Source organism: Paroedura picta, chromosome 2, assembly GCF_049243985.1.
Source record: "Paroedura picta isolate Pp20150507F chromosome 2, Ppicta_v3.0, whole genome shotgun sequence".
Lineage (NCBI taxonomy): Eukaryota > Metazoa > Chordata > Lepidosauria > Squamata > Gekkonidae > Paroedura > Paroedura picta.
Genome location: NC_135370.1, coordinates 112,402,310 through 112,430,085, shown reverse-complemented (window position 1 = coordinate 112,430,085; position 27,776 = coordinate 112,402,310). Strand labels below are relative to the sequence as shown.

Here is a 27,776-nt window from a genome sequence, read left to right as displayed (position 1 = left end):
TTGGAGGAGGAGGCACTCAGGGGTGGGATAGCCGCCCTGAGTGGGTGTTAAGCGCTGAGTGGCACTTAAGCCATAAGACATGCTACTGCCCTCTGTAGGTTGTTTGTCATTCTAGTAACATATACCTTCTATCTAGGATATATGTCTTGGACAGATCACATGACTATACCACATTGATGCTATCTGGCTCTGTGTGAGGACTACAAGCATAGAATATAACGATGTAATCCATCCTAGCTACATAAACAGAAATATACTTAGTACTAGTATGCCAAGACTGCAGCTCCAAAAATTGTGGTAGCTGTGGTGCTCCAGAAAACTTGCAAATGAGGTCCATATATGAATGAAAATGAAGCTGAATTTCAGTTAATAAAGTGTGGACATATATATATTATGTTTTGTTTTTATAGTCAATGTATGAAAGACAAGGGATTGCTGTGATGCCACCGACAGTACCTGGGAGTCTTCAAGGCCCATTTCTGGGTGTTCCTCGAGGTACAGTGAGAAGACAAAAATCAATAGGTAAACTATCATCTTCTACATGTGTAATGAGTAGATGCTGCTTTTATTATTAACTGCTACTTAAACAGCCTTCATCAGCTTTGCTTCAAATGCAGTTAATCATGATCTGGCTTTGAGCCTAAATCAAATTGCCTATAACAAATTGCCATTAAATTAATACAAATTGTCTATTTTAAAAGTTGACTGAATACTTTAATTGGAATTCATACTCTGTGCAAAATACAATTACTTCACTTATAACTTCAGAAAGCAAATCTAAAAGTTATTCATATAATGTTTATGGACTATGTTTTTATTCCATAAGTACTACATTTCCAGTGGTTCCCTTCAACTGTGAGGAAAGAAAAGGAGCCTTCCTCCATTGTAAGGCTCTTTGATTATCAGAAGGGAACCATCAGAACCAACCTTATATTGCTACTAGTAATCAAGCCCATTGCAGTTCTAAATGCAATGGGCGCTAGCAGTGAGTGTGGGTTTGGGGGGGGGAATACCTGCAGTCTTTGGAGGGGGTTTGAAAGGGGAGAAGGGGGCAGGGTAAGGGACACACTCTCAGCCACCCACCCACCCCCTCTCTCAGAACCCCCCCCCCCCCGAGAAGCAGCGCCGCGGTCCTCCCTCCCAAGGCCAGTCAGAACCCCAGGTCCACTTACAAACCTTGCGCTGGTCCTGGTTGCTGTCTGCTGGTCTTCGGCCATCGCAGTTCCCAGGAGAAGGCCGGCGAAGCCGCTCCTGCGGCCCGGGGAAAGGCGGGCCCGGCCACCCCCCCACCCGCGGCTCTCTGGAGCCTTTCCCCGGGCGCAGGAACGGCTTCGCAGCGTCGGAGACGCTGCGAAGCCGCTCCTGCGGCCGGGGAAAGGCGGGCCCGGCCACCCCCCCACCCGCGGCTCTCTGGAGCCTTTCCCCGGGCGCAGGAACGGCTTCGCAGCGTCTCCGACGCTGCGAAGCCGCTCCTGCGGCCGGGGAAAGGCGGGCCCGGCCACCCTCCACCCGCGGCTCTCTGGAGCCTTTCCCCGGGCGCAGGAACGGCTTCGCAGCGTCGGAGACGCTGCGCAGCCGCTCCTGCGGCCGGGGAAAGGCGGGCCCGGCCACCCCCCCACCCGCGGCTCTCTGGAGCCTTTCCCCGGGCGCAGGAACGGCTTCGCAGCGTCGGAGACGCTGCGAAGCCGCTCCTGCGGCCGGGGAAAGGCGGGCCCGGCCACCCCCCCACCCGCGGCTCTCTGGAGCCTTTCCCCGGGCGCAGGAACGGCTTCGCAGCGTCTCCGACGCTGCGAAGCCGCTCCTGCGCCCGGGGAAAGGCGGGCCCGGCCACCCCCCCACCCGCGGCTCTCTGGAGCCTTTCCCCGGGCGCAGGAACGGCTTCGCAGCGTCTCCGACGCTGCGAAGCCGCTCCTGCGGCCGGGGAAAGGCGGGCCCGGCCACCCCCCCACCCGCGGCTCTCTGGAGCCTTTCCCCGGGCGCAGGAACGGCTTCGCAGCGTCTCCGACGCTGCGAAGCCGCTCCTGCGCCCGGGGAAAGGCGGGCCCGGCCACCCCCCCACCCGCGGCTCTCTGGAGCCTTTCCCCGGGCGCAGGAACGGCTTCGCAGCGTCTCCGACGCTGCGAAGCCGCTCCTGCGCCCGGGGAAAGGCGGGCCCGGCCACCCCCCCACCCGCGGCTCTCTGGAGCCTTTCCCCGGGCGCAGGAACGGCTTCGCAGCGTCTCCGACGCTGCGAAGCCGCTCCTGCGCCCGGGGAAAGGCGGGCCCGGCCACCCCCCCACCCGCGGCTCTCTGGAGCCTTTCCCCGGGCGCAGGAACGGCTTCGCAGCGTCTCCGACGCTGCGAAGCCGCTCCTGCGCCCGGGGAAAGGCGGGCCCGGCCACCCCCCCACCCGCGGCTCTCTGGAGCCTTTCCCCGGGCGCAGGAACGGCTTCGCAGCGTCTCCGACGCTGCGAAGCCGCTCCTGCGGCCGGGGAAAGGCGGGCCCGGCCACCCCCCCACCCGCGGCTCTCTGGAGCCTTTCCCCGGGCGCAGGAACGGCTTCGCAGCGTCTCCGACGCTGCGAAGCCGCTCCTGCGGCCGGGGAAAGGCGGGCCCGGCCACCCCCCCACCCGCGGCTCTCTGGAGCCTTTCCCCGGGCGCAGGAACGGCTTCGCAGCGTCTCCGACGCTGCGAAGCCGCTCCTGCGGCTGGGGAAAGGCGGGCCCGGCCACCCCCCCACCTGAGGCTCTCTGGAGCCTTTCCCCGGCCTGACGCTGCTTCAGGCCAGCGGCAAAGGAGCAACTGCGAGCCGCGCTGCGCGCGGCTCGCTGTTGCTGGCGGCGGGAATCAGAGGGACCAATCGGCAGGCGCTTCGCGCCTGCCGATTGGTCCCTCTGATTGTCTGTCATGAGGAAGGGTCCAATCTGGACCCTTCCTCATCCCGGACACATCCCGCCCCAGAACCTCTTACTGTCTTATTTAGTCCGTGGCGCCCGCGGCGCCACGGGCGGTGTACAGATTATTACATTTCATTCAGATGAATGTCACTGAATATGTAAGAAAATCAATATATCTTGTTCCAGACGGATCTAAAGAGGATATGATCAACAAAGACACAAAATGGAGCTAGTGACAAAGCTGAAAGAAGCCCCAGGATTGCAGAAAAATCTGAAATCTGTTTTAAAAATAGTATCAAGAGAAACTCCCCCCACATTAACAGAAATGCTACTGACTTTAAGAAAAGAATTCCCATTGAACTCTCAATGGCCATTGGAGGTTTCTAACCTTGATTTCTGTAAAACAAATCCTTGTGTAGAAGGCAGAAATGAAATGAGAGGCCTGAGAAAGGGCCCCCTCATTGTCATGGCCCCATACTAAGATGGCCAGGTCTCTCCTGACCACCAGTGGGAGACGGAGGATAGTGTTGCCAGATCTGGGTTGGGAACCTCCTGGAGATTTGGGGATGGAGCCTGGGGAGGACAGGAACCTCAGCGAGGTACAATGCCACAGTCCACCTTCTAAGGCATCCATTTTCTCCATAGGAACTGATCTCTGTAGTCTGGCGATGAGCTGTAATTCTGGGAGGATCTCCAGGTCCCACTTGGAGGCTGGTGGCCCTACCCCTGATAGAGTATGAGTTATTTATTTATTTATTTATTTATTTATTTATTTATTTGTTTGTTTGTTTATTTATTTATTTATTTATTTATTTATTTATTTATTTATTTATTTATTTATTTATTATCGCATTTTATGCCACCACTTCCAGCAAAGCCGGCTCGAGGCATTTACAACCAATAAAACATTGATAAAATACCCTATTTGAAAAACTTCAAACTCATTTACATAATACCCCAAAAATTCTGAAAATTAAAAAAAATAGTCACTGCTGGGATAGGCCCTAGCAGTGACTACCGGGAACTCACTGGTACTTGGTTTGGCCTGATAACAGCCACTGTGCAAGTGAACTAGACTACTACATGGCCTAGCCCTGGCCCAGCCCCAGCCAACACATAGCCCAGACAGACCTTTCCTGGTGAGAAGCTGTCAGGTGAGGATGGAGGGAAAGCTGAAGACTCAAGGTGCTAAAAGTTGGCTGGTAGGTGGGAAAGAGAGAAGGAAGAGGCCCAACAGTAGTCACTCCCTCACTGGTCATGGCCTGGACCAGTGTTGGCAAGCACCACACAACTTGCCCTGGCCCTGCACTGGTAGCCACTGCACAACTCAACCAGACGAGGAGAGAAGGAAGGAAATCTGAAGACTGTAACTAGATAAAGGTAGATTGGGGAGGGATAAGAAAAGGAAGCACAAAAGGGAGAGTATGTGGTTGCAAATCTCTGTGGGGCTTGGAGTTGTAATGGAATTACAGCCTACAGAAATCAATTCCCCTGGGAAAAATGGCAGTTTTGGACTCTATAGAATTGCACCCCACTGTGGTCCCCCCCCTCCCCAAAGTCTTCCTTCCTCATGCCCCATACCCAAAACCCCAGGAATCCTCAAACCAGGCCCTCCAACCCCAGTGAGATGCTATGGAAGAGAAAGAGGAAATAGTGGGGGAGGAAGAAAGTGGGATATGATACACCTCTTTGAATGTCTTTCCACTTGTATATATTCATTTTTAAAATATTAATCCACCTTCTTTTATAAGTGTTTGCTCATACAATGAGCAGGTATAGTAAGCAGCAAAAATAAAAAAATATTAATTTGTTTGATGAAAGAGGCTTTTTCTACCACAAAAATGTGCTTACAAAATATTAATTTAATAAAATCCTTTATTATATTTGGTTGCAGTGCATAAGCAGAAAATTAGAGACATGTCATGTCTCGTTCTATTATTATCATTAGTCTAATGTCCAACATGAAATTTAGTAAATGGGTACTAAACTTACCCCTGTAGTCATTATATTTCTTTGGACAACATTTAATGGTACCTCTCAAATGATGCTCTTTGTCTTTATAGAAATGTTGCTGTTTTTTAAAAAATATATATCCTAAATGCTCACCGATAGAGTCATTAAAAAAAATCATTTTTGTATAATCTTTAACTACTTCACCCTCTTAGGAAGACCTCAGAAAATCATCACTAATGCCTATATGGATACGTAACTCTCTATGTATACATATAAGACAATTCTCAAAGAGCCATTGCAGCAGAAGTCATAGTACAAACAAGGTACCACTGCAAACATTCTTAAATCATACAGTGCAGGCTGCACGAAACATGAGATATGGTACCCTGTTTACTATGTCATCAGTTATATGATGATGATGATGATGATGATGATGATGATGATTATGATTATGATTATGATTATTAATTGAATTTATATACTGCCCTCCCAGGATCAGCTCAGGGCAGTGTTACTGGATGTTAACTCATACAAAGGAGCATCTTAAAATTGTAGCCTGTAATTTTTTTTCAAGGTATAACAGAGGAAGAACGGCAATTTTTGGCTCCTCCCATGCTAAAATTTACTAGAAGTCTATCTATGCCAGACACCTCTGAAGATATTCCTCCACCACCACAGTCTTTACCTCCATCACCACCACCTCCTTCTCCCTCACTTTACAACTCCCCCAAATCTCCAATGCCTAGAATCTATGGAACAATAAAGCCTGCGTTTAATCAGAATTCAGGTTCAAAGATAGCTGTTTTGGGTAGATCTGAAAATATGGGAACGGTGATAAGGGACAAAGGGATATATTACCGAAGAGAGTTGGACCGTTATTCTCTAGATTCTGAGGACTTATATAGCAGAAATGCCGCAACTCAGGCAAGCTTCAGAAACAAGAGAGGTCAGATGCCAGAAAATCCATACTCTGAGGTTGGAAAACTAGCAAGCAAGGCAATGTATGTCCCAGCCAAACCAGCAAGACGGAAGGGAATGCTAGTAAAACAATCTAATGTTGAAGACAGTCCAGAAAAAACTTGTTCCATTCCAATTCCAACCATTATTGTTAAAGAGCCATCTACCAGTAGTAGTGGAAAAAGTAGCCAAGGGAGCAGCATGGAAATTGACCCACAATCTTCAGAACAACCAGGACAGCTTAGACCTGAAGATAACTTGACTGTCAGTCCATTTGCAGCAGCTATTGCTGGGGCAGTACGGGACAGGGAGAAAAGATTAGAAGCTAGGCGTAACTCTCCAGCTTTCCTTTCCACGGATCTTGGAGATGAAGATGTTGGGTTAATGCCTCCAACACCACGTATTAGACAATCTAAGTTTACTGAAGAGGGAATGTTTGGTAATGAAGATAACTTTAGGCAACTTGTATCACCGTCTCCCATCCCAGCACCAAGAGACTCCGAAAATAATTTTAATAGTAATGAATTGAATAATCAAAGTGATACAAGGACACCAAACTCTTCAGCCCCAACAACAGTGTGTTCAGAAAACAATGCATTGGCTACTCAGAATGTTGGTATGTCTAGTTTGGATAACTATGTTCATCCACTCACAGGAAAATTACTGGATCCAAATTCACCTTTAGCCCTTGCCCTTTCTGCCAGAGATAGAGCCATGAAAGAGCAAACACAACAAATTCCAGGGAAGGGAGAATCTGGTAAAGCAGACCTTAACAAACCCCTTTATATAGATACAAAGATGCGGTCCAACATTGAAACCACATTTCCAGTGACAGCTACAATTGCTAGGCAAAATACACATGGTCCATTAAGAAGACAGGGAACAGAAAACAAATATGAGGCAGATATGGTTAAGGAGAGGAGGCCTGAAGAAAAGAAGAATATGCTGATAAATATTGTTGATACCTCACAACAGAAGTCAGCTGGCCTTCTTATGGTTCATACAGTAGATACTGCACAACCCAACGATACGCCTGAAAATGAAGAGGAAAGGGTTGAGATAGATGTGAATACTGAACAGCCTCCACCAGATGCACAGCCAAGTACAGAAACAGCAGAAAGTGGATTAGATGATGCTGGCATGCCAGAACCACCTGCATCTCCCTGCAAAACTATTATAGCAGTTGGCTCTGTAGAGGATCCTATCATTTTGCCATTTCGTATCCCTCCACCTCCTTTGGCATCTGTTGACCTCGATGAAGATTTTATCTTTACTGAGCCATTGCCACCTCCTTTGGAATTTGCTAATAGTTTTGATATCCCGGACGACCGTTCAGCTCAAGGTTCTGCTCTAACAGACTTACTCAAACAGAGAAAGAATGGAACTCCATCTGCTTCATATAACCAACTTCAATCCTCAAATTCAATAGACAGTAAGAAACCGATGGGTCTTTCAAACTGTTTGTCTGCCTCATTTTTACCACCCCCTGAAAATTTTGATAATGTCACTGACTCTGGGATTGAAGAGGTGGACAGTCGAAGCGGTAGTGATCATCACCTAGAGACAACCAGCACTATCTCAACTGTGTCCAGCATCTCTACCTTGTCCTCTGAAGGTGGTGAGAATTTGGATACTTGTACAGTCTATGCAGATGGGCAAACATTTCTGGTGGACAAACCCCCAGTACCTCCTAAGCCAAAAATGAAGCCCATAATCAACAAAAGCAATGCACTTTACAAGGATGCGCTAATTGAAGAAACTGTAGATAGTTTTGTTATTCCTCCACCTGCTCCACCCCCACCTCCTATCAGCACACAACCCAACATGGCTAAAATTGTACAGCAAAGGACCTCTAAGCTTTGGGGTGATGTAACAGAAGTTAAAAGCCCAGTTCTCTCAGGCCCAAAGGCTAATGTCATTAGTGAATTGAATTCAATACTCCAGCAAATGAACAGAGACAAATCATCAAAGCCAGGGGAAGGACTGGAGTCGCCTACTGGAACAAAACCTGCAAGTCTTAGTACAAGGTAAACACAATTAACATTTTCTAAAGAGTTTATACCAACTTTAATTTCTTAAAAATTGACTACAATAAATATATTAAATGTCTACTATATTTCCACAAAAAATAATGCATGATCCTGATGCTACAATATTAATTTTTGATATACTTGTGAATCTACAGAAGATAAATGCATAATGCAGTAAACTTTTGTTCCTTCATTTTTCTATTTATTAAAATATTTATAGAGTAGAAGCCACAATTCATAGGCTGTATGTGGTACTCCATGCAGGTATCAGGAGGACTTTCCCCCTTCCTAATGTGGATCCCAGTCAAAATAATTTTGGTTAGTTATGAAATATTTGCTGCAATTTTACTTGTTTGAAATATCTCATATTTAATTTTGTTTGTATCTGAAAAGTAAGGAAATGCACAAATTAGCCACAGCCTATATTTTTGTTTATATCCAGTTTAAGTAGTCCAATAGAGTCAGCAATATCCTCATATAATAAAATGTGCAGGGTATTCCAGTGATGATTGGACCTTGGAGAGAGGGCTCTCCCTTTGAGGACCAGTCAGAGGGCCGGCATGCCACTGAGGCCAAGCCTGCCTCCTCATGGCTGCCCTCTCTACTAAGGACCTCTCAGGCTGCCCTCTCTACTAAAGACCCCTAAGTGCTACCGGGTCTTAGAATCCCACCTGCTTTCTCTGCCTACCTCCTCAGTGCTACCGTGACATCACCCAACCACCTGCCTCCTCCTCAGTCCCTCTTGCACCTACTGGGGCCTAGCCTCTGATGACAATGACCTTCTCCTTGCCCCGCTCCCTGTAGAACTCCTCCTTTCTGGGGCAGCCAGCAGCAGGCTGCCCACATGCTTCACCCCCGCCCCGATGTACTCCAACTCTCCAGGCCTCAGATGCAGGTGGTGGGAACCTGAGTGCATGCTCAGTGCCATGGCTGCCAACATCCTCCATGGCTGCTGGCTGCCTGCCTCCACATGGGGTCAGAAGTGGCTCTGGAATGCCAGAGGGGATGCTGCCACCTCCCAGCCTCATGCTGGGAGCTGCCTAATGGGAGCTGCCATGCATGCTCCTTCATGGCACAAACCTCTATGATGAGGAGCAGTGCTGCTGTGGTAGAAGACACATTGCTGCCTCCTGGCATTGCACTCTTGCCACTGCCATGTGGAGGGGGCTGCTGCCCACTCCCACCCAACTCCAAGCCTCCACCAGTGCTAGCACATGGCATGGGGGAAGTTGCTGCCAGCTCCCAGCCTCCCAGCACCAGTGTCCGGAGAGTGGGACGGGAGCCACTACTGCCATACCTGCTTTAAAAGTGGATGGGAGCCACCAACCCCTCACCCCCCACATACACACACTTACACACACCAGTCCTCACCATCAGACTGCAGGGAGAGGGCAGTGGGGAAGCCATTACTGCTGGCATGGAGGGAGGGACCTTCCAACTTCTAAAGTAGGCTTAACTCTAGTATATACATACAGAATTTGGGGAGTTGTTTGGTTTGCATCTACTATTTAACCTTTCCTAGAATGATCAGAGGCCAATGATCAGAGGCCTTGTACTCCTAAAAGTTGTACCAAAAATGGAATTTGGTAGGTGCAACTTGTCTTGTGGAGGTGAGAAAACTGCACTTGCCAAAACTACTTCTGTACTACTACTTCTTCTGTACAGTTATTAAAGATAATCCTTCTCCTTAACAAACAAACATGTCCTGGCCAATAATAATGCATTATCTCTTTTAAAATTGTCTGGGTAACTAGAACAGAGTTGGAAAAGCCAGTTGTTTCTATGCAAGTTGGTGTAGAAGGGAGTGGGCTCTGTCTTCAACTAATATCTCTTTAAAAAACTACATTTACTATGCTTATTGGAGTCTCAAGGAAATGTCTTATGCCTCTGTACTAGGTTATTTCCAAGATGATGATGGCAGGTATTATTAAGATGGTAACAACTCAGGACAGAGGAACATTTCGGTTCTGTATGAAAGCAGGGACAAAAAACCCAACCCACAGCTTATCAGGGAAAGTCACTCAGCCCTAGTCAGTTTAGTTGTTTGCTGAATAGTAAGTGACTTCCCTGTGAGATAGAAATGACCCAAGAGCTCCTCACCTCTACTGTGCAGCTTGTCATCTTTAATTCATTGGCTCTTCAGAGGTAGGCCACATATATGGGCCACTGAAACGTACACGTGAGAACAAGAAATAAATACCCTCCATTTTCCACCTCAGTCAGAGGTAGGAAGGCCAGAGAATATTTATTTTTATATGTCAATGTTTGGATTCATTCCATGGAACTCTTAAATATTGTGATTCTTAGTACTTCAGTGGAGGTAGGACATTTGCATACACAAAGTTTGTGTGCATGCATATTCTATTTTGGGTTTTAAATAGGCTTCTGGATCAGTATGATTAAATAATCATTGTAGTATAGCTAGCTTTCTGCATCTAAAGATTTATGTAGTTTGCTTTATGCTTTGCTTTGTGTTCTTTAGAACTGTTTATAGTTTGTAATATTGCAAAGAACTGGTACTATATAATTAGGGAACTAAATATATGGCTTTAATTCAAATGGGTAGCTGTGTTGGTCTGAAGTAGTACAATAAAAGCAGAGTCCTGTAGCATCTTTAAGACCAACAAAGATTTATTCAAGGTGTGAGCTTTCGAGTGCAAGCACTCTTCCTCAGACTAAGAACTCCCTACATGACAGTGGGAATATATAGCAAAAATTAATTCTGTTAAATTAGTAAACTGTGTCACACATCCAAATACTGCCATATGATAATTATTTGCCAAAACAGCCAATCAATCCCCTGGAATTCAGTTGTAGTTCACAAAAACATAACTGTCAGTGTTCAAAGGCTCTCACGCCACCATTTGCTGTTTGCCCCATCTGTCACCATTCAAGTGTGAAACATTCCTGGAAGGGAATTGCTGGCAATTATCTCATTCCAAGACCAGGGAGTTAAACTCAAAATTCCATTACATAACCATTACCTTACAGTTACATTATCACAAATAAAATAAATTGCAAGGAATATGGATACATGAGTAAAACAAGGTTAGCATGAATAGTGAGATAAAAAAAACCTATGTCCTTGTTGAGTTCAGGGTATGTCATAGTTTTGAGTGTTGTAATAACTTGCATTTCTGCAATCTCCCTTTCTAGCCTGTTCTTGAAGTTCCTTTGCAATAAAACAGCTATTTTCAGGTCCCTTATTGAATGTCCTGGAAGGTTGAAGTGTTCCCCTGCAGGTTTTTCAATTTTGTGGTTTGTGATGTCAGACTTGTGCCCATTAATTCTTTGGTGGAGGGTTTGACCTGTTTGCCCCATGTTGCCTTTGATGGCATATACAGTATTTGTAGATGAGCGATTCGATGGTTTAGGTGATGTTGTTAGGTCCAGTAACTGTGGCATTGGAGTGTATATGGCAGTAAAGTAAGGCATCAATCCTAGCACTACTGTATAGTGAGATTTATAGATATATCTTTTTCTATGATGAATCTCGCTACAGATCTGCAGTCTATAGTAATTCATAGTTTGCTGCAGATGAAGTTAACAAGTTATAGTTGCTCAGTAAAGTATGCAGGTGTCATGCATATACACACTCAGAATTTGGGAGTGACCTTTGATGCCTTCCTCACCATGGAGACGCTGGTCACAGCAGTAGCTCAGCCGGTATTTTTCCACCTTCACCTATCTGGACCCAGAATACCTAGTCAAAGTGATCCATGTGACAGTCATCTTCAGACTAGATTACTGTAACATGCACTATGCTGTGCGGGCTCTTGTTCCGGACCCCAAAATGACGGTCCAGAATGCGGCTGCTCAGGTCGTCAAGAGGACCCCACGGAGAGCCTACATTTGACCGGTTCTTCAGCAGCTATAGTGGTTGCTTGAGTTCTAGATCAAGTGCAAGGCATTGGTTTAAGGCCTTATACTATGTGGGGCCTATGTATCACAGGGACCACCTCTCTGAGTATACCCCCAAAGAGCACTTCGCTCAGCAAGCAACAATCTGCTAGCGATCCAGGGTTCCAGAGAAGTGCACTTGGCCTCTACAGAGTCATGTCCTTCTCAGCCATGGCTCCAGCTTGGAATGAGTTGCCAGCTATGATATGGGCCTATTTCGAATTTGGAATTAAGCACTCATTGACATCTGAATGGGCCCCCTTGCCCCACCTCTTTCCTATGTAAGCTTAGCTGAAACTCTAGTATATCTGTCCCCAGGCCTAGTAACCGAGTAGGCTATCTGGCATGTTTAACGTTTTTTTAACGTATTGGTTTAAATTGTATGTTTTTATTTGTACTTGCGGGAGGATTGATGGTGGGGACACGATGGAGGAGCAGCAGCATGAGTGTGATCACTTTTAGGGAAAACCTGAATGTCATGGCAGTAGATCTAGGAATTTAGAATTCCTAGAAGTTACAGCTGGTGCAAAATGTGGCAGCTAGGGTCCTCACTAGGACATTTTGGAGGGTCCATATTCAGCCGGCACTTCGTCACCTGCATTGGCTACCAGTCTGTTTCCGGGTCAAGTTTAAGGTGTTGGTATTAACCTTTAAGGCCATACGCAGCCTGGATCTTGCTTATATAAGCACTTTATGAAATCCCCAGATGATTATGAACATTTTGCCAATGTGATACTAAGACTACTACTGTGACAGTATATTGGAAGAGCAACCACTGATGAAGATAAAACAGAAAGTGGGTCACTTAACCTAGGATCCCGTTTTGGTTGACTCTATGTTTGATCATATGTTTGACCATTTAGACTTTATGTTATAACCTTTTTACCTATAAACAGAGAAGACTACTATATCATTGTGCCTCATGATTTCCTTTTTTCTTCTGAGTCTATATAAACAAAAAAGCAACTGCAGAAACCATTTCTTAATATATCAATACTAGCTGCAAAGCCCATTCCTAAGAACGGGCCTTGAAAGGGTCACCTCCCCTGGCTCCTAGGCAGGCAGCTTAAGATGGCTTTGGGCCGCAGCTTGCAGCCGGATCAAGTGGGGTGGGCGGGGGTTGGCCAGCTCGTTAGCAGGCCCAGGACAGCACTCCTTAGCAAGCAGGCAGCAGGCTGGGAGGCCCTTGTTAGCAGGCCCTGCTTAGCAGGCCAAGAAGCCCTCATTAGCAGGCCCTTCACCACGACCCTTTGTCCAGGGCTTTCTTCCCTTACCTGCTGCTGGCTCCAGGCACTGAGGCATGTCCGAGAGCAAAGAGGCTAGAGTCCAGGGACGGAGGGTGGGAGGTACAAGGGCAGGGCCAATCCTATTCCAATTTGGTACTATTCCAACTTGGACAGCTGGACACGTCCACCCCCCAGGCTGTTTCACAAATATATAGAGGAACTATGGATAAGGATTGGTTTACTAGCCATTGCCCCAGAGCAGAGTCCTACTTACAGTCCACTTTGTAGAAGGCACAGATAGCACTGTATGTTCTTTCTGCAACTAAGCCTGAAGTCCCAGATGTCAAGAATGTGTTCTTGGAACAGTAGAAACTCTTCCTGTGAAGATACTGGAAAAGTCTTCAAGTTTTCTCATTGCCCTAGAACAGTGGTCCCCAACCTTTTTTCGGCTGGGACCGGCAGGGCGACGGCCACGCCCACGCAGCGCGTATGCGTGGCCACACCCGGACATTGTGCATGCGTGGCCAGGCCACGCATGCACACATGCGTGCTGCCGAAATCGCGCATGCGCTGCACATCCGTGCATGCACGCATGCGCGAAAGTGCCGCTCATGCACAATTTCAGACACGCAGCACGCATGTGCGCATTAGCGGCCAGGCCGCGCATGCGCAATGCGCGGCGCGGCCCTGATTCCCTCCCCCCACACACAGTAAGAAGCTTCTCGGGCCGCAAGCTTGCGGCCTGGGAAGTTTTTTACTGCGGGGGGGCAGGGAGAGGGAACCGCAGCCTGGCACTGGGCCACGGACCGCAGGTCCACTGCCCTAGAAGCAGTTCCTCTTACCTCTTGGCAAAAACAAACTAAAGCAGTTCTGTACTAGGGTTTTGATTTCAATGCAGTGAATGATGTGTTCAGCTTTCAGCAATTCTTGCTGTTTAGCTCTTCCCAGTAACTCTCCCTGGGAGGTTGCTTCAACTCTTCCCAGCTAGCTATCCCAGTGCTGACTTTTCTATCCTTTTAGGATGCGAAGTTTGTAAAACAAGCTTTGCCATTCAGAGCACTACCTTACCTTACCTTCTCATCCTTTCAGCTAGCCCAGTCCAGCTTTATACCACATCTCATTGTCAAGGCAGCTTTTTCAAAATCATGCCCCATGACCCTTTACTAAACATGCAAATTAACATATGTACATATCAGCTATCTGCTAGTCCAGTCTGACCTTAGGTTTATCTAAGTATCTGAGCTAGACTTTTTTCCAAGACAGGCTTACATTCTTCCCCCATTAATACTTTCACTCAATAGAGTGGTATATCAAATTCAAATTGCATCCATCCATGCCCAAACCCAATTAACAAACATTTTCTATGTTTGTCTAAGTACATGACTGGAAACACGTTTATCATTCATCAATATTCTGACAGGCCATATTTCCTTGACTGATCTAATAATAGGTGGGAAATGTGACCTCCTCCCTGCCTGGGCTATGGGTCTGTGCATGGGATTGATCCCTAGATACCATCACACTAGTCCTGAAGTATTTTGCCATATTTTCTGAGGAAGCCATAGCCTGTGCATGAGAGTTAACAGTGTCACATCGCATTCCCCAAGGCAGGTCCCTGAAACCCATCCTCTGATTTGGAGGTATCATCATTCTCTCCAAAGGGTAAATACTGAATTGGCAGGTTCTTCTACCTTCCCAGTTGCTTATTAGTATTTATTATCCTTTCACCCTGATGTTGGGTTTCTGATAGTTCTGCTTCAGATGTACCTTGCAGGAAGTGATTTCTGTGAAGGGTTTTCACAGGCCCATCACTATCTTCGGGCTTCTTTGTATAGACTGGCAAAATTCCCATTTTTTGGTCAACATATGACAGTTCCTTCCATCGCTCATCCAATTTGTGCTTTCAGGGATGCCTGGGTTTCTTATAAGTACCCAGTCCCATTGTAGGAGTTTGTATGCCTGCACTTGGGCATCATAGTGATATTTGCTGTAATTGGTGCTTTTCTGGGCAGCTGCTGTGGCTAGCCAATAGGCTTCCTACAAGTGCTGCTTTGTCTTTTCCACATACTGGAGTTTGCTTATCATTTCTGTTCTCAGACATACCAAAGCATAGATCTGTTGAAAGTCTGAGGCTATGCTGCACACCCTGTCAAGCCATTGTGAGTTGTAAGCTTGTACTAGGAAAGCTATAGGAAAGCTTTCATTGGATCTTTTACTCAGATTGCAGTGTCCCCAATGAGTTGAGCAAAGTACAATTGGATCTTTCTGTTTGTGGATTGCCTTGAGGGATTGTTCTTGACTTTATAATCCCTGCCAAACCCAACACTTCCTTTAGCAGTCGTCGTTCAAAATCAGGGACTAGATCTGAATGGATGCAAGTCAGTAGCCCATATACAGCAAAGAAATTTCCCTGCAGCAGTGCTGGCCCTCTAATTTCTAGTGGGATAGACCTGTGCATAATGCATAAATTGGTCTATCACCAGCAATATATTTTGATAGTCTGACACTACAGACAAAAAAAATGGTGCAGACCAGCTCCATAGGCCCTGTTGTGTTAATATTCTCTAAGGGTTTTTGCTGAACACAGAGACTCCATGTTGCACATTTCCTGGCAATACCATTAGCCATCCAAGGCCAATAAAATTCCTTTCTGTGGACTTACAGTCATCATGCAGAGCACTCATTGCTGCTAATCTGTAGCTTCAAGGCATTACCAGTTGTTTGCACTGCCCATTCACCAGGTCTAATATTATGCAATATAACATCCCACTGGTTATCCTTAATTTGTCTTGTTCCCACCACAGAAGACCAGTTTCCAAGTAAGGAAGTATCATACAAGGCAGATGCCTATTGTTCCTCTGAAGAAAAGGAAAAACTTTCTTTATCTCTGTATCTTGGTGTTGTGCTTCTCTCCATTCCTTTAAATTAAGGTGAGGCAAAGATGTCTGCTGAAAGGAGACAAGGTTCAGTAAAATAGATGGAATTGTCTCAGCCACACAACCTTCCATGAGTGCAATGATTCTAATTCACCTGCTAGACAGTGCTCACACTCCTTCCTCAGAACCATGGTCCATTCATCCTATTGAGGCTGCTGAGATAAGGCAGCCTGGTAGTGAAGACTAAAATCATAATCAGAAAATTTATCTTTGACCACTAGCTTTTCAGTGGTAGCTATGTAAGTAAGATTGTTATCAGTCCAAACTTGAAACTTGGCATAATACAGATAATCAAAGAATTTCTCCATGAAAGCCCACTTTAATGCTAAAAATTCCAATTTGTAGATATGGTACTCAGTCACACTGTCTGCTTGTAAAAGCAACTGTTCCTTTCCCCACATCAGTTCCTTGATACAGCATTGATCCCAGTCCTCTTGAACTGACATCCAAGTGTAAGATGAAAGGATTCAATGTGTCTGCAAAAGCCAACACTGATGCTTCAGTCAGATGCCAGATAATACCTACCCTCTCACAGTTTCTGTCCGGACAATAATACAAACTCCCCAGTCTCCCTGGATACAGGGTGTCTTTTGCTTCCTTCTAGGGTTCATTTTGTTGGATTAGTATTGTCTATTTAAGTAATTCAGAGGTTATACAAGCTACCTATAGTATCCAGTGAATCAAGGACAAGTCTTTAAATCTTTGGAAAGGCAAGGCCTGGGTCAATTAAGCAGGGCCTATTTTTTTTCTGGATCTGTACTAATATCGTCTTGAGAAACTACATATCCTACATATTTGTCAGTATCTTTTGTCAGAAGTCTGGCAGAACTGGCATTTATCAACAGATAATTTCAATCCATGGGCTTCCAACCAGTCCAGCATCTTCAAGAGCATCTCTTCATGTTCCTCCAGTGTTTTCCCAGATACTATAAGATCATCAAGTTAACTGATACCAGAGATTCATTTCTTTTACCACCTTTTCCATGAGCTTTTAGAAAGTGGCTGGGGCTTCAGTAATACCTTGGGGGCATCCTGTCAAACTGGTAAAACCCCAGTAGCATATTAATCTGTCTTCTCTTTATCTTTGGAAGCTAAACATATCTGGTAATACCCACTTTGAAAACCCAAAACAGCAATCACAGACCTCTACCATACAATCCAATATATCTTGCACCAGAGGCATGGTATACTGATCTGGCTTAGTATGCCTGTTTAGTGTACGTCAATTCACACATCCCAGCCTTCTCATTCTTTTTTACCACCACTATTGAGGAGACATATGGATTTCATGATTCTGTGACAATGCCATTGGCTTCCAATTCATGCATAAATTGCCTTACATCCACTATCTCAGATAGTGAAATCCTCCATGACTGCTCACAGAAAGGGGAACAATATGCAACTGATTCAATAAGAATACATTGGGTCTTCAATACAGTTTCTCTCTTAGACGATTCTTCCAGGCTTCTGGTATTGGAGAATCTCCAAAACTGATTGAAGCTGGGACTAGTCTGGATTATGTCGAGTCAGCTCTATTTTGTCCCACAAGCTTTGCTTCAAGCAGGTCAGCTACCCTCTGATTGGGTTTCACTATCATGTTATGTTTAATCACATTAGTAATTCTCATGATTACTCCATTGTTCCTGGTTGGAGGCAGTTCAGTAAACCCAGCCAGTACTATCAACCCATGGGGCAAACCTGGTTCTTAGGGCTGTTCTTGGTACTAAGGCAACCATCTAAATTGTTTAGATAAAGTCCCTTGGACTGCAAGGCGAACAAACACGTCAGTCCTAGAGGAGATCAGCCCTGACTGCTCCTTAGAAGGCCAGATCCTGAAGATGAAACTCAAATACATTGGCCACCTCATAAGAAGGAAGGACTCCCTGGAGAAGAGCCTAATGCTGGGAGCGATTGAGGGCAAAAGAAGAAGGGGACGACAGAGAATGAGGTGGCTGGATGGAGTCACTGAAGCAGTAGGTGCAAACTTAAATGGACTCCGGGGAATGGTAGAGGACAGGATGGCCTGGAGGATCATTGTCCATGGGGTCGCGATGGGTCGGACATGACTTCGCACCTAACAACAACAACAACAAGGAGGAAAGTTTAGCATCCTTATTATATCATTTTTGTTAAATCATTCTTCATCTATTAATTTAAATAAAAGTCTGTGGGTCATAGCAAAAACATTTTGCCACTGATCATCTCTCTGAGCTCGTCCTCTCCTCTTTGTTATCAACTCTTCACAAATCCCTCCTCCCAAGATAAATAGGTCTGTGTTTAATATGTCTCTGAACTAGATAGTTGCTTGGCAACATAATGATCAAAGATCCAGTGAATAATGACAGTATCACTAAAATAAAGGAGGCAGCTTTGATGTGGAAGAGAAAAAAAATAAGTGACATAGTTCAGGGGGAAAACAGCATCAGTTTGTCCTGAGGGGTTATCACCTCATTCTAATCAAGCATGCTGTAAGTGCTGTTAACAGGGGAGCTAATGAAGTTTATCAATACTTGCGTCATGAACAGGAAACTATTATTCACTATTGTATACAAGGTAGATTCTCTTCTGATTGTCATTGGCATATGCTGGAGATTCTTTACCATGTAAGATCTCCACACTCCTTGCCAAAGTAGGGCCCCAGGGGTTCCATTCTCTTTCCCTGATGAACTGAATTGTGAAAGCCTCATTTTCACAATCATTGCTCCACAATCAGGTAAGTCAATGCTGTAGAGCTTGCAGTTTTAACCTTCATGACTATACAAAATCATCATAAAACAACAGTTGAGATTTTTTTAATTGAACTTAATTGTGTCCATTATTGTCATTTCATCTTGTTAACTGTTTGTCAGCAAATTTTGCAAATGCTTTGTTTTGTAATTTTAAGGTGTCTCAGTCATTCCATTTTGTCATTTTATTTGCTCTCATGATTGCTGTAAACAGAAGAGGGTCATGCTGAAGTGCCATGAAGTAAGTGTCAAGCAAGTGGCATAGATTATTCTGTGTTGTATCTCCTAGGTTTTTTAAATCCATGCACTGTATTGCATTTGTTATTTTTTGCTTTCATTTGTAACTCATATTAATTAAGTAGATAATCCTCAAGGAATCATAGGAAAGAATCAACACACACACAAATCAGTTCCTCTGGTTGTACAGCTGTTATCTACCTGGTATGTGTGGGGTTGTGATTAAAGGATATTAGTAGAATTACTAATCTTTACTTGGTGCCTGGAGATTTCCTGAAATTACAGTTTATCTCCTGATGACAGACTGGAGAAAATGGCAGCGCTGGAGGTTGATCTCTGTGGCAATTTACTTTGCAGAGGCACCTCCCCTCCTCAAATCCCACACCCCCTGGACTCCACCCTCAACTCTCTAGGAATTTCCAGGAGTTGTGCAAAAAATCCCTCATCAGAAGTTCTCTTTTGCCTTGGATTTTCCTCACAATTTGAGTTACCCGTATTTGCCGGCGTATAAGACGACTGGGCGTATAAGACGACCCCCCAACAATTCCCACTCAAAATACAGTACTATGGGCCACTATGGGCAGCTATGTCTATCCCAACTGAAGTGCACCCGGCGTATAAGACGACCCCCCCACTTGGAGGCATGTTTTTCAGGGGGGAAAAGTAGTCTTATACGCCAGCAAATACAGTACTTGTTGAAATTAACAACAGCTCTGGATTTTCTTCACCTTTGGAGCTACTTGGTATTACTGCTGCAATATTTTAGTACTATTTGATAAAGTATTCACACAGGCCTCCCTTTGTAGATTATTCTCCTTATTCTGGTCATTGGCCATGATGCTGCTTGGTTCTTGGCACATTAATGAAGTCTTAGGTCACCTACATTTCTGCCCCACATAGGTGATTTAAAGTCTTGCCCCTGGTAAGCAGTCATGGATGAGTTTTCTGACTTGGGGTGCAGAATGGGGCAAAGTTTGGCAGGTTGCAGCACTTCATTGTAGTAATTGATTTAATAGTTAAATTAACCTCAATTTACCTCATATTACAGATGGGGAACAGTAAGAGAAAAGTAGCTTTTCTTAATGCTACCTTAATGCAGCAGAGCCCCATGCTGAAAGTAAATTCCCGGAACTCAGTAGAATTTGCTTCTTAATAAACAAAGGATAAGCCTAAAGCACTAGATAGCAACCTGTGTCATCTGTCCCTCTTAATAAAACAGTAAGGAGGGTTGGGGTGGGCTGTGTCCATGATCAAAACTCCCGGATTTGCCCCTTGGCCCTGGACTGGTAAGCAAAGGGGCCAATCGGAAAGTGCTTCGCGCCTTCCGATTGGGCCCTCACCAGGACAGACCAGAATTCCAGCCAATCGGGCAGAGCAAAGCCAAAGTTCTGACAGGCCCTGCCCACCCAGCCCAGCCAGGGGCAATCTGGAGACATCGCTGCCAGTACACTGCAGGGAGACGAGGGCAGTAGGGCTGCCAAGGGGGATGAGAACAGCGGCTTGGACAGGCTGTGCCAGCCCTTTTCGCCTCAAAGCTGTCCTAACTGTCATGTCCAACTACAAATTGCCTCAGAACATTGACAGAGCTGGCAGGAGGCTGGTGAGTGTGCTCCCCCCCTCCCTTCAGGCCTGCTGCGAAGGAGCCTCTGACAGGCCCTGACTGAGGGGAGGGAGGCATTTTCCTTCAGAGAGCAATGCAGGGGAGCCTGAGGGCATTCCTTTTGAGGGGGGAGTTTTCCCCTTCTGCCACACAGTTGGCTGACAGGGAGGCCACAGAAAAGCCCCTTCTCACTTAAAATACTGCTCTGGCCGGGGGTTAGACACAGCCAAGCCATGTGTCTTTCTTCTTTGCAACTCTCTGCAGATTTAAGGCTGCTGCACAGCGTTATTCTGCAAATGAAACTGGATGCTGTTGCGGAGGTTCTTTTGTCTCTTGTTTCATCTGCACAACAACCCTGTGCAGTAGACCTGAAGTCTTTCAATTCAACAACAACCTGTGTGGGAGGCCTTAAAGGTTTCTTCTCTACCACAACCCTGTCCAAAGTAGCCCTTTCTGCCTCGGGAGCTCATCTTTATACTCTGCAGGTGAACTGTAAGCCCAGGAGCACTCCAGGTGCCACCTGGAGGTTGGCTACCCCTGGGTTGGAAATATTCCTAGAGGCTTGCAGATGGGACTTCAAAATTGTACAATGCCTCAGAGTCCAGCCTTCAAAGGAGCCATTTTTGCCTGCAGTTGGGAGGGAGTGGTGCAGGAGTGTCCCTCCTGGCCTATGGGTTATGGCCAGCCCTTACCAGCAACTGTTTGTATTCTGGGGCGCAGACAGGCAGACCAGCATCAGTCCTGTGAGTCTGGAAAGTGCAGGACAATCTAAATAAATATTTGCAGCCTGAAACTGTAAATAGTGAACAAGTAAATGGCTGGAGATATATGGAAACTGAATGACTTTTTAAACCTTGGCTTGGCAAATAAAAAACAGCATAAAAAACCTTACTAAGGTCAAGACTGCTGTGCACAGAGAGTCTTCCTCTTAGGGTTACCAGCTTCCATGTGAGGCTCTCTACCCCACCTCCCTCATGGGGAGTCTGCTATGGGGAGAGGAAGGAAAGATGATTGGAAAATGCTTTGAGACACCTGAGGCCTGCTGGGTCACTGCGGCCCATTCCCAGTTCTCTCAGACCTCTCACAGCCCCACATCCCTCATAGATTGACTATTGTGGGGAGACGAAGGGAAAAGGCATTTGTAAACCGCTTTGAGACTCCTTTGGGTAGTAAACAGCATGGTACAAAAATCCAGCTCTTCTTCTAAGGATCAACCATGAAAGAAGCATGTGGGCATATAACATTTTATCAACAGTGAAAAAATGGAAAGAAGGAACAGGGTGGACACCTGTGTACTGTGACTACCCCATGTGTATTAGGGCAAAGGGGCATTTCAGTGTCTGTGGCCTAATTCACACAAGAAGGGAAATGACGCAGAACTGGGAGGCATTGGTTGCTATGTAATCTTCCCCTAAGAAGAGTCTCCAGTATGATTTTCCCTTCATATATCTCAAGACATGGCTCCGGAAAGCTCATCTGTAACCACTATGCCACAATTCCCAAAGGTCATTCCACACTCAACGAACATTCCAAATCACAGGTTCTTGACACCCATATCTCCACACGCATGCCCTCATTTGCCACCACACCACCACAACCTCTCACACAACACACACATTCAACCCCATGGTTTTACAGTCTGGACAATTCCTCACATTCTTCTTCCCACTGCCAAGCTCTAGCGCCCGTTGTATTCTTGGATACAAAGGGCTTTGCCCCTAGTTACTTATAAAGCTGATGGGAGGAGGTGGGAAAAAACCCAGACATGTCTATTCTCCCCCCCCCATCCCAAATCCAAGGTATTTGGGGTTTTTTTTCCCCAGAAGGACAAATGCACAACTGCCTCCTGGTCTCACACTGCCTTACACTCAGGATGTGGCAGGAAGGGTTAATGAGGGCAGCCCTGTTATGCCTGGTCCAGATGGGGATCTTTCTCCTCTTGGTTCAAAAGAAGGCTCTTGAAATTATGGGGGCCTAAAGGAGAAAGATCTGTCTTGTTGCTTCCAAAATCCAAACATCCTTGGTTATTGGTGGGACCTAGGTAGACCTTAGAAGCAGCAATAGGTAAGAAGCACCTCTTTGGCTCCTCAGCAAAATCATTCATATACCATGTTCAGTTGTTCAGTGAATTACAACTTCGTAGTCCAGCTTCTGTGAGGAAATGAGGTATTAGTTTGATTGGGAATTACGAAATTGTTGGATGCAGCAGAGCTTAAAGGCAAGGAACCCAGAGGAAAGGAAACTGAAGGAAAGTAATGGACTGAGGAAGATAACCTGAAAGAATAGCAAGTAAAGAAAGAGGGTTGAGAAAAGGATTAGAGAGGGCATAGAATTACAACAAGAAAGTCTAATGAACGAGGCTTTGAAGAAACTTGATTGTGCTTAGAATCAGGAAGGACTTTATATGCTATGAGAGAGGAAGGGGTAAGAATGGTCAAGAGACTTGATGGTTAAAAGACTCGTATGCTATGATAGCTTTCAAACAGTCATGTAGCAAGATCTTTCCCATGTGGGCTAAACTTAGTAAGGAATATAGCATACAATGTTATATTAAATGTAATATGATACCACAGTTATCATTCCATTGACAACTGATTGAAAACTGAGAAAAGGAGGTTGAGAGGGGACATGATAGCCCTCTTTAAGTATTTGAAAGGTTGTCACTTGGAGGAGGGCAGGATGCTGTTTCTGCTGGCTGCAGAGGAGAGGACACACAGTAATGGGCTTAAACTTCAAGTACAACGATATAGGCTAGATATCAGGAAAAAGTTTTTCACAGTCAGAGTAGTTCAGCAGTGGAATAGGCTGCCTAGGGAGGTGGTGAGCTCCCCCTCACTGGCAGTCTTCAAGCAAAGGTTGGATACACACTTTTCTTGGATGCTTTAGGATGCTTTGGGCTGATACTGTGTTGAGCAGGGGGTTGGACTAGATGGCCTGCATGGCCCCTTCCAACTCTATGATTCTATGATTGTATGATTGTAAAAGCAGTACAGAACAGTTTTTGTGCTCTAGGCTTACAAGAAGAAATATGAACACATGAAACTGCCTTATACTGAATCAGACCCTATCCAAGTGAGAATTGTCTGCTCGGACTGGCAGCAGCTCTCCTAGGTCTTAGGCAGAGGTCTTTCACATCACCTACTGCCACATCTTTCGATTGGAGATACTAGGGACTGAACCTGAGACATTCTGCATGCCAAGCAGATCTTAACTCTTAATGAGTTCCAGGAAGCAGAGTTTGAGGGCAGGAGCTCTGAATGTAACATATTAATTTACACAAACCATCCAGTTCTTTTACTTCGTCTAAAAATGAATTGTAGTGGTAGAGCCTCTGACACTAACTGGCTGAGCTAAGACAAACATTCTAACTCCTGAACTTTCTGGTATGCCTAGAAAACTCAGACAAAAGAATGGTCACAGAAGAATCAGGAAACTTAAGAAAGGAAGGGCTCTCAGTGTTTGGGGATAGGGGAGTCAGTGATTCTCTTCATTTCTATGTGCCAATCATTGGAATGCTGTAGCTAGTCTTCTGATTCTATTCATTTTGCTTCTTTTTATGTTGCTTCTTGTCTATTTTCACCAATTTTAAGAATCAGTCTTCCATTGAGGCTTTTCATTTGTTTTGGCTTACAAAAATATTTTTTGGTCATTCTTCCATGATTTCTGGTTTCAACCCACATTTCTTTCACTTCCTGTTCTCTTGAATTTAGTAATAAAATCTGTTCTTTACATTGTCTTTAAACTTTTCAAGAATGCTATTTAGATTGTTAGATTGAATATTTTGGTGGTTTTTCTTCAGTTTCATTTTAATTTTTAACAATTCATTGTCCCTACCACAGTCAGCTCCTTGTTTTGTTTTAGCAGACAGAATGGAGTGTCTCCATCTACTGCTTCCAATTTTGTGATCTATTTGATTCTATTTTGTTTCCCACTTTTGTGTTCCATTCACCTATGATTATCAGCACATCTTGACTTGGTGTGGTTTGAGTCTTCCCTGACACCTGCATAAAAATTTTCAATTTCTTCCTCTTGAGCACCTGTCATTAAGGCATCAACTTGAATGATGGTCGTGTTGATAGGCTTTCCATGAAGTCTGATTAATTTAAACAGTCAAATTTTTCATAATAACCTTTTGCACTTTTGAGGCATTAGAAAGGGAGATCTCACTTTCCATTTTCTTAAAAACTGAGTTTCTGCTGCCTCACCAATTCCCTCCTCTGTCCCCCTTAATCAATAAATCAATAGAGCTTCTATACCTGATATGGCTGTAGTATGTCAGATGGGTCATTGTTTAAGAGTTTAGTGGGATGATACTAAAGATCTTTTTCTAAAATTACAGAAATATTTGTGAACTAAATAAAATTAGTTTTGGGTTTTTCATTTTGTTTCTTGTAATTGCATGAAGCCCATACTCAGGAAGCTGTAAACCCTCTACTGTTTCCCCACAAGAATTCTCACTTGTATATTTTTCTACCAAGTAGTTTTCTTAGACTTTCTCTTCTTAAAAGCTTTGTCTCATTTCCCCTTTTACAGAATCTCCCTCAAATAGTCTCATCTATAGCTTCTCCAGTCCTTTTTCCCCCTTCACCCAATCATCATTCTCTCTTTTTAGCAATCAATAAGCATGCATGTGTCAATAATCATTGCATAGCCCCTCACTGCTTGTGCTGCATCTCACCTCACCATTAGAGCGATTCCATATCTTTTGTGTCTGTAATTTCCTGTAAAGCATTTTACTTTCTGACTGAAAATGTCCTAATATATTTCACTTTCATTTGCTCACTCCCAGGATTGCTGTGTTTAAATGCTCCATATCTCATTTTACAACTTTGAGCTTCCATTGATTCATTCCTCTCACATTCCATGTTTCTGTTTTATGTGTCAAATAGCTTTGAACTTTCCTTTGGCATCAATACACATCAACAAGGTAAATGAACTGGCATGCTGGGCTGACAACGGGACATCCATTTCCTGTCAGCCTAAAATAGTTGCTAGCCAAACCCTGAACCAAACTGGGCAAAAGTCTATGAAAGGCTTGGGGGAGGTGCCTCCCCTGGACCCTGGTTTGGGGAGCAGGAACCAGGGCAATTTTGGTTTGTGCCCATCCCTGCTCTGTATCTTATCAGCAGTTGTGCCAGCCACAGGGAAATCAATTAAACAGCTCTGAAAATCTAGTTCTATTTTCAGTGGCATTCCAGTGGAGACTTGTTATCATTATAGACATGGAATTTGATGCATAATGAGCCATTAAAAATAACATTTTTTTTCCAAATTATTTTTCTGGTTTCCATATTCTTTCCATGTAATTCCATTCTGATTGTAGACCTCTATGGTGAAACTGCTCCAGAAGTTTTCATAATTTCTCTAAAGCATGAGGGATGCTAGCAGAAAATTGGGTAGGGTAGATGGGCAGATGTGCTGTTGTAAGCTCTACTTCTTACTCCATAGATATTATCTTATTTCAGTAAGGCTGTGCATTGTGTACAAAAATAGTAAAATGGGTCATGTTGCAGAAATAATTAAAGAGAAGTAATGCTATGTTGGTCCATTTGAGTATTATTTTCAGAGTTAAGATATTGCTTCACAAAAAGTAGATTTAAAAGTATGTTTGATTTAGATTAGAGTCTGTGTTAGAGGTACATAATACAGCCATATTTAACTGAGTGTCAAGGTAAGCATGTTATTGTTAGAGTTGTATGTAAAATAGCTATATTTAGGATTGTTTTAAATGATAACCAAACTCATACTCATATATGGTCTATAAGGAACTGGTGGCTGTAAGAGGCAAACTAGGCAAAAAGCTGAATGTCTGTGATGTTGGTTTCCTATAAACTGGGTGGAGCAAAAGGGTGACTGAACAGCATGGGTTTTCCTGCCTGCTGTTCTACTCCCAGAAACTGCCCAGCCTTTACCCTCCCATTGGTATTCTGTAACCAGAAGTGACTGCTGGTCAGGGATACTCAGCTCAGCATGCTCTTATTGCTGTGAGTAGTAAAATGAGTAGGAGAAGTGGCTCATAGGGGAAGTATGATGAGAGGCAAGTACCCATCTCTGTCTGCCCATGTTGTGCTTTAAATTGCTTCCCATATTCATTTTACAAGAGTTCAGTGTGACCTGCAGTTCAGTTCATGCCACTGTAATGCCCACCTTACTCTTCAAAATGAAGTCATATACAGCCAACAATCCCAATTGACTGCCAGTTTTATCTTTTTGAATACAAGTTGGCTCAGCATTTATTTAAAACCAATTTTGCAAGAGAACTAATCATCCTTACATTATGTGGTTAAGTATTCAGTCTCACAAATTGAAAACAATAGGCAACTGATTCCATATGTTCAAAAGCACAGAGAGTTGGGTTTGTGTATCTTGCCAGATCACAAGGCAAGCACTTTTCAAAGCTGTTTGTCATATGATTAGGTGAGGGGGGCATTACTCATCATGTGGCTCTTTGGATCCCGGCCTATACTATAGCTAGGTTCCCGCCCTGCTAAGCACCAAAAATTCACAGCTGTCATTAAAACAAAATGGCTAGCCATGGTGGGAACCAATGGAGGTGAGCTGATAGTAACTGGATCCAGACAAGACTGAGGCAATGCTGACCTGCACACCCTGTGGCTCAGGACAGATTAAGCAGAAAAACAAGAGGGCTGCATCCATCACCAAGACAAAAGAAAACAACAACAAATACTGTTGCAGCAATCATGCAGCAGGAAGGTGAGACTGCACTGATGGAATACTAAAAAGCCCCTCTGTGACTCCCCATATTGTCATCAGGGCCTCTGAAACATGGAAGAACATGACTAAAATTGTATTAAAAACATTCAAAATACAAGATAGTCAAAAAGGCATTAGAATAAACCTGAATGAAGTTGCATGAGTGACTAGAAATATGAACTTACTGCAGACAAAAAACACTTGCTAGCAAGGCAATATAGAGCTTTGGCCATCAACTCAGACAGTTAAAATCATATGACCCAAACACAAAATATCACATCATAATACATAGGCCAATAGGTTTGAAAAATGTGAAATAGAGCTACCGGTAGCTTCTAAATGTGTTTATATACTGTGCTGAATTCACAGGGGGGGAAAAAAGGCAAGTCTTTATCTCTAGTATCTGCAAGAAACCCAGGTCCTCATTTAACCCATGAAGATGCAAAGTACCCACTCTCAAAATCCATTAATCCCTTTTCCTATGTAGTAATTCATAATTTTGGCTAGGTAGTTTCTGATGGATCCAGAATGACACATCTATGAGGTGATGATTATGTGCTATAAAATCAGGTGGGTAACTTTATTGGTCTGAAGCAATAGAAAACAGTTTGTATCCAATAG

At 44.5% G+C, this 27,776-nt stretch overlaps 1 protein-coding gene across 8 annotated transcripts in view; it reads left to right on the top strand.

The window, feature by feature from the left end:
- Positions 1-27,776, top strand: part of SHANK2 (SH3 and multiple ankyrin repeat domains 2) — a 510,912-nt gene that overhangs the window by 473,529 nt on the left and 9,607 nt on the right. For 7 of the 8 annotated variants that reach the window (XM_077322114.1, XM_077322109.1, XM_077322108.1 and 4 more), the window contains 2 exons: positions 411-522; positions 5,404-7,813. In XM_077322114.1, the coding sequence (XP_077178229.1) occupies positions 411-522; positions 5,404-7,813 (2,522 nt within the window). Of the gene's footprint in view, positions 1-410; positions 523-5,403; positions 7,814-18,818; positions 18,846-27,776 lie in introns of all 8 variants that reach the window. The other variant, XM_077322110.1, reaches the window with a different exon arrangement.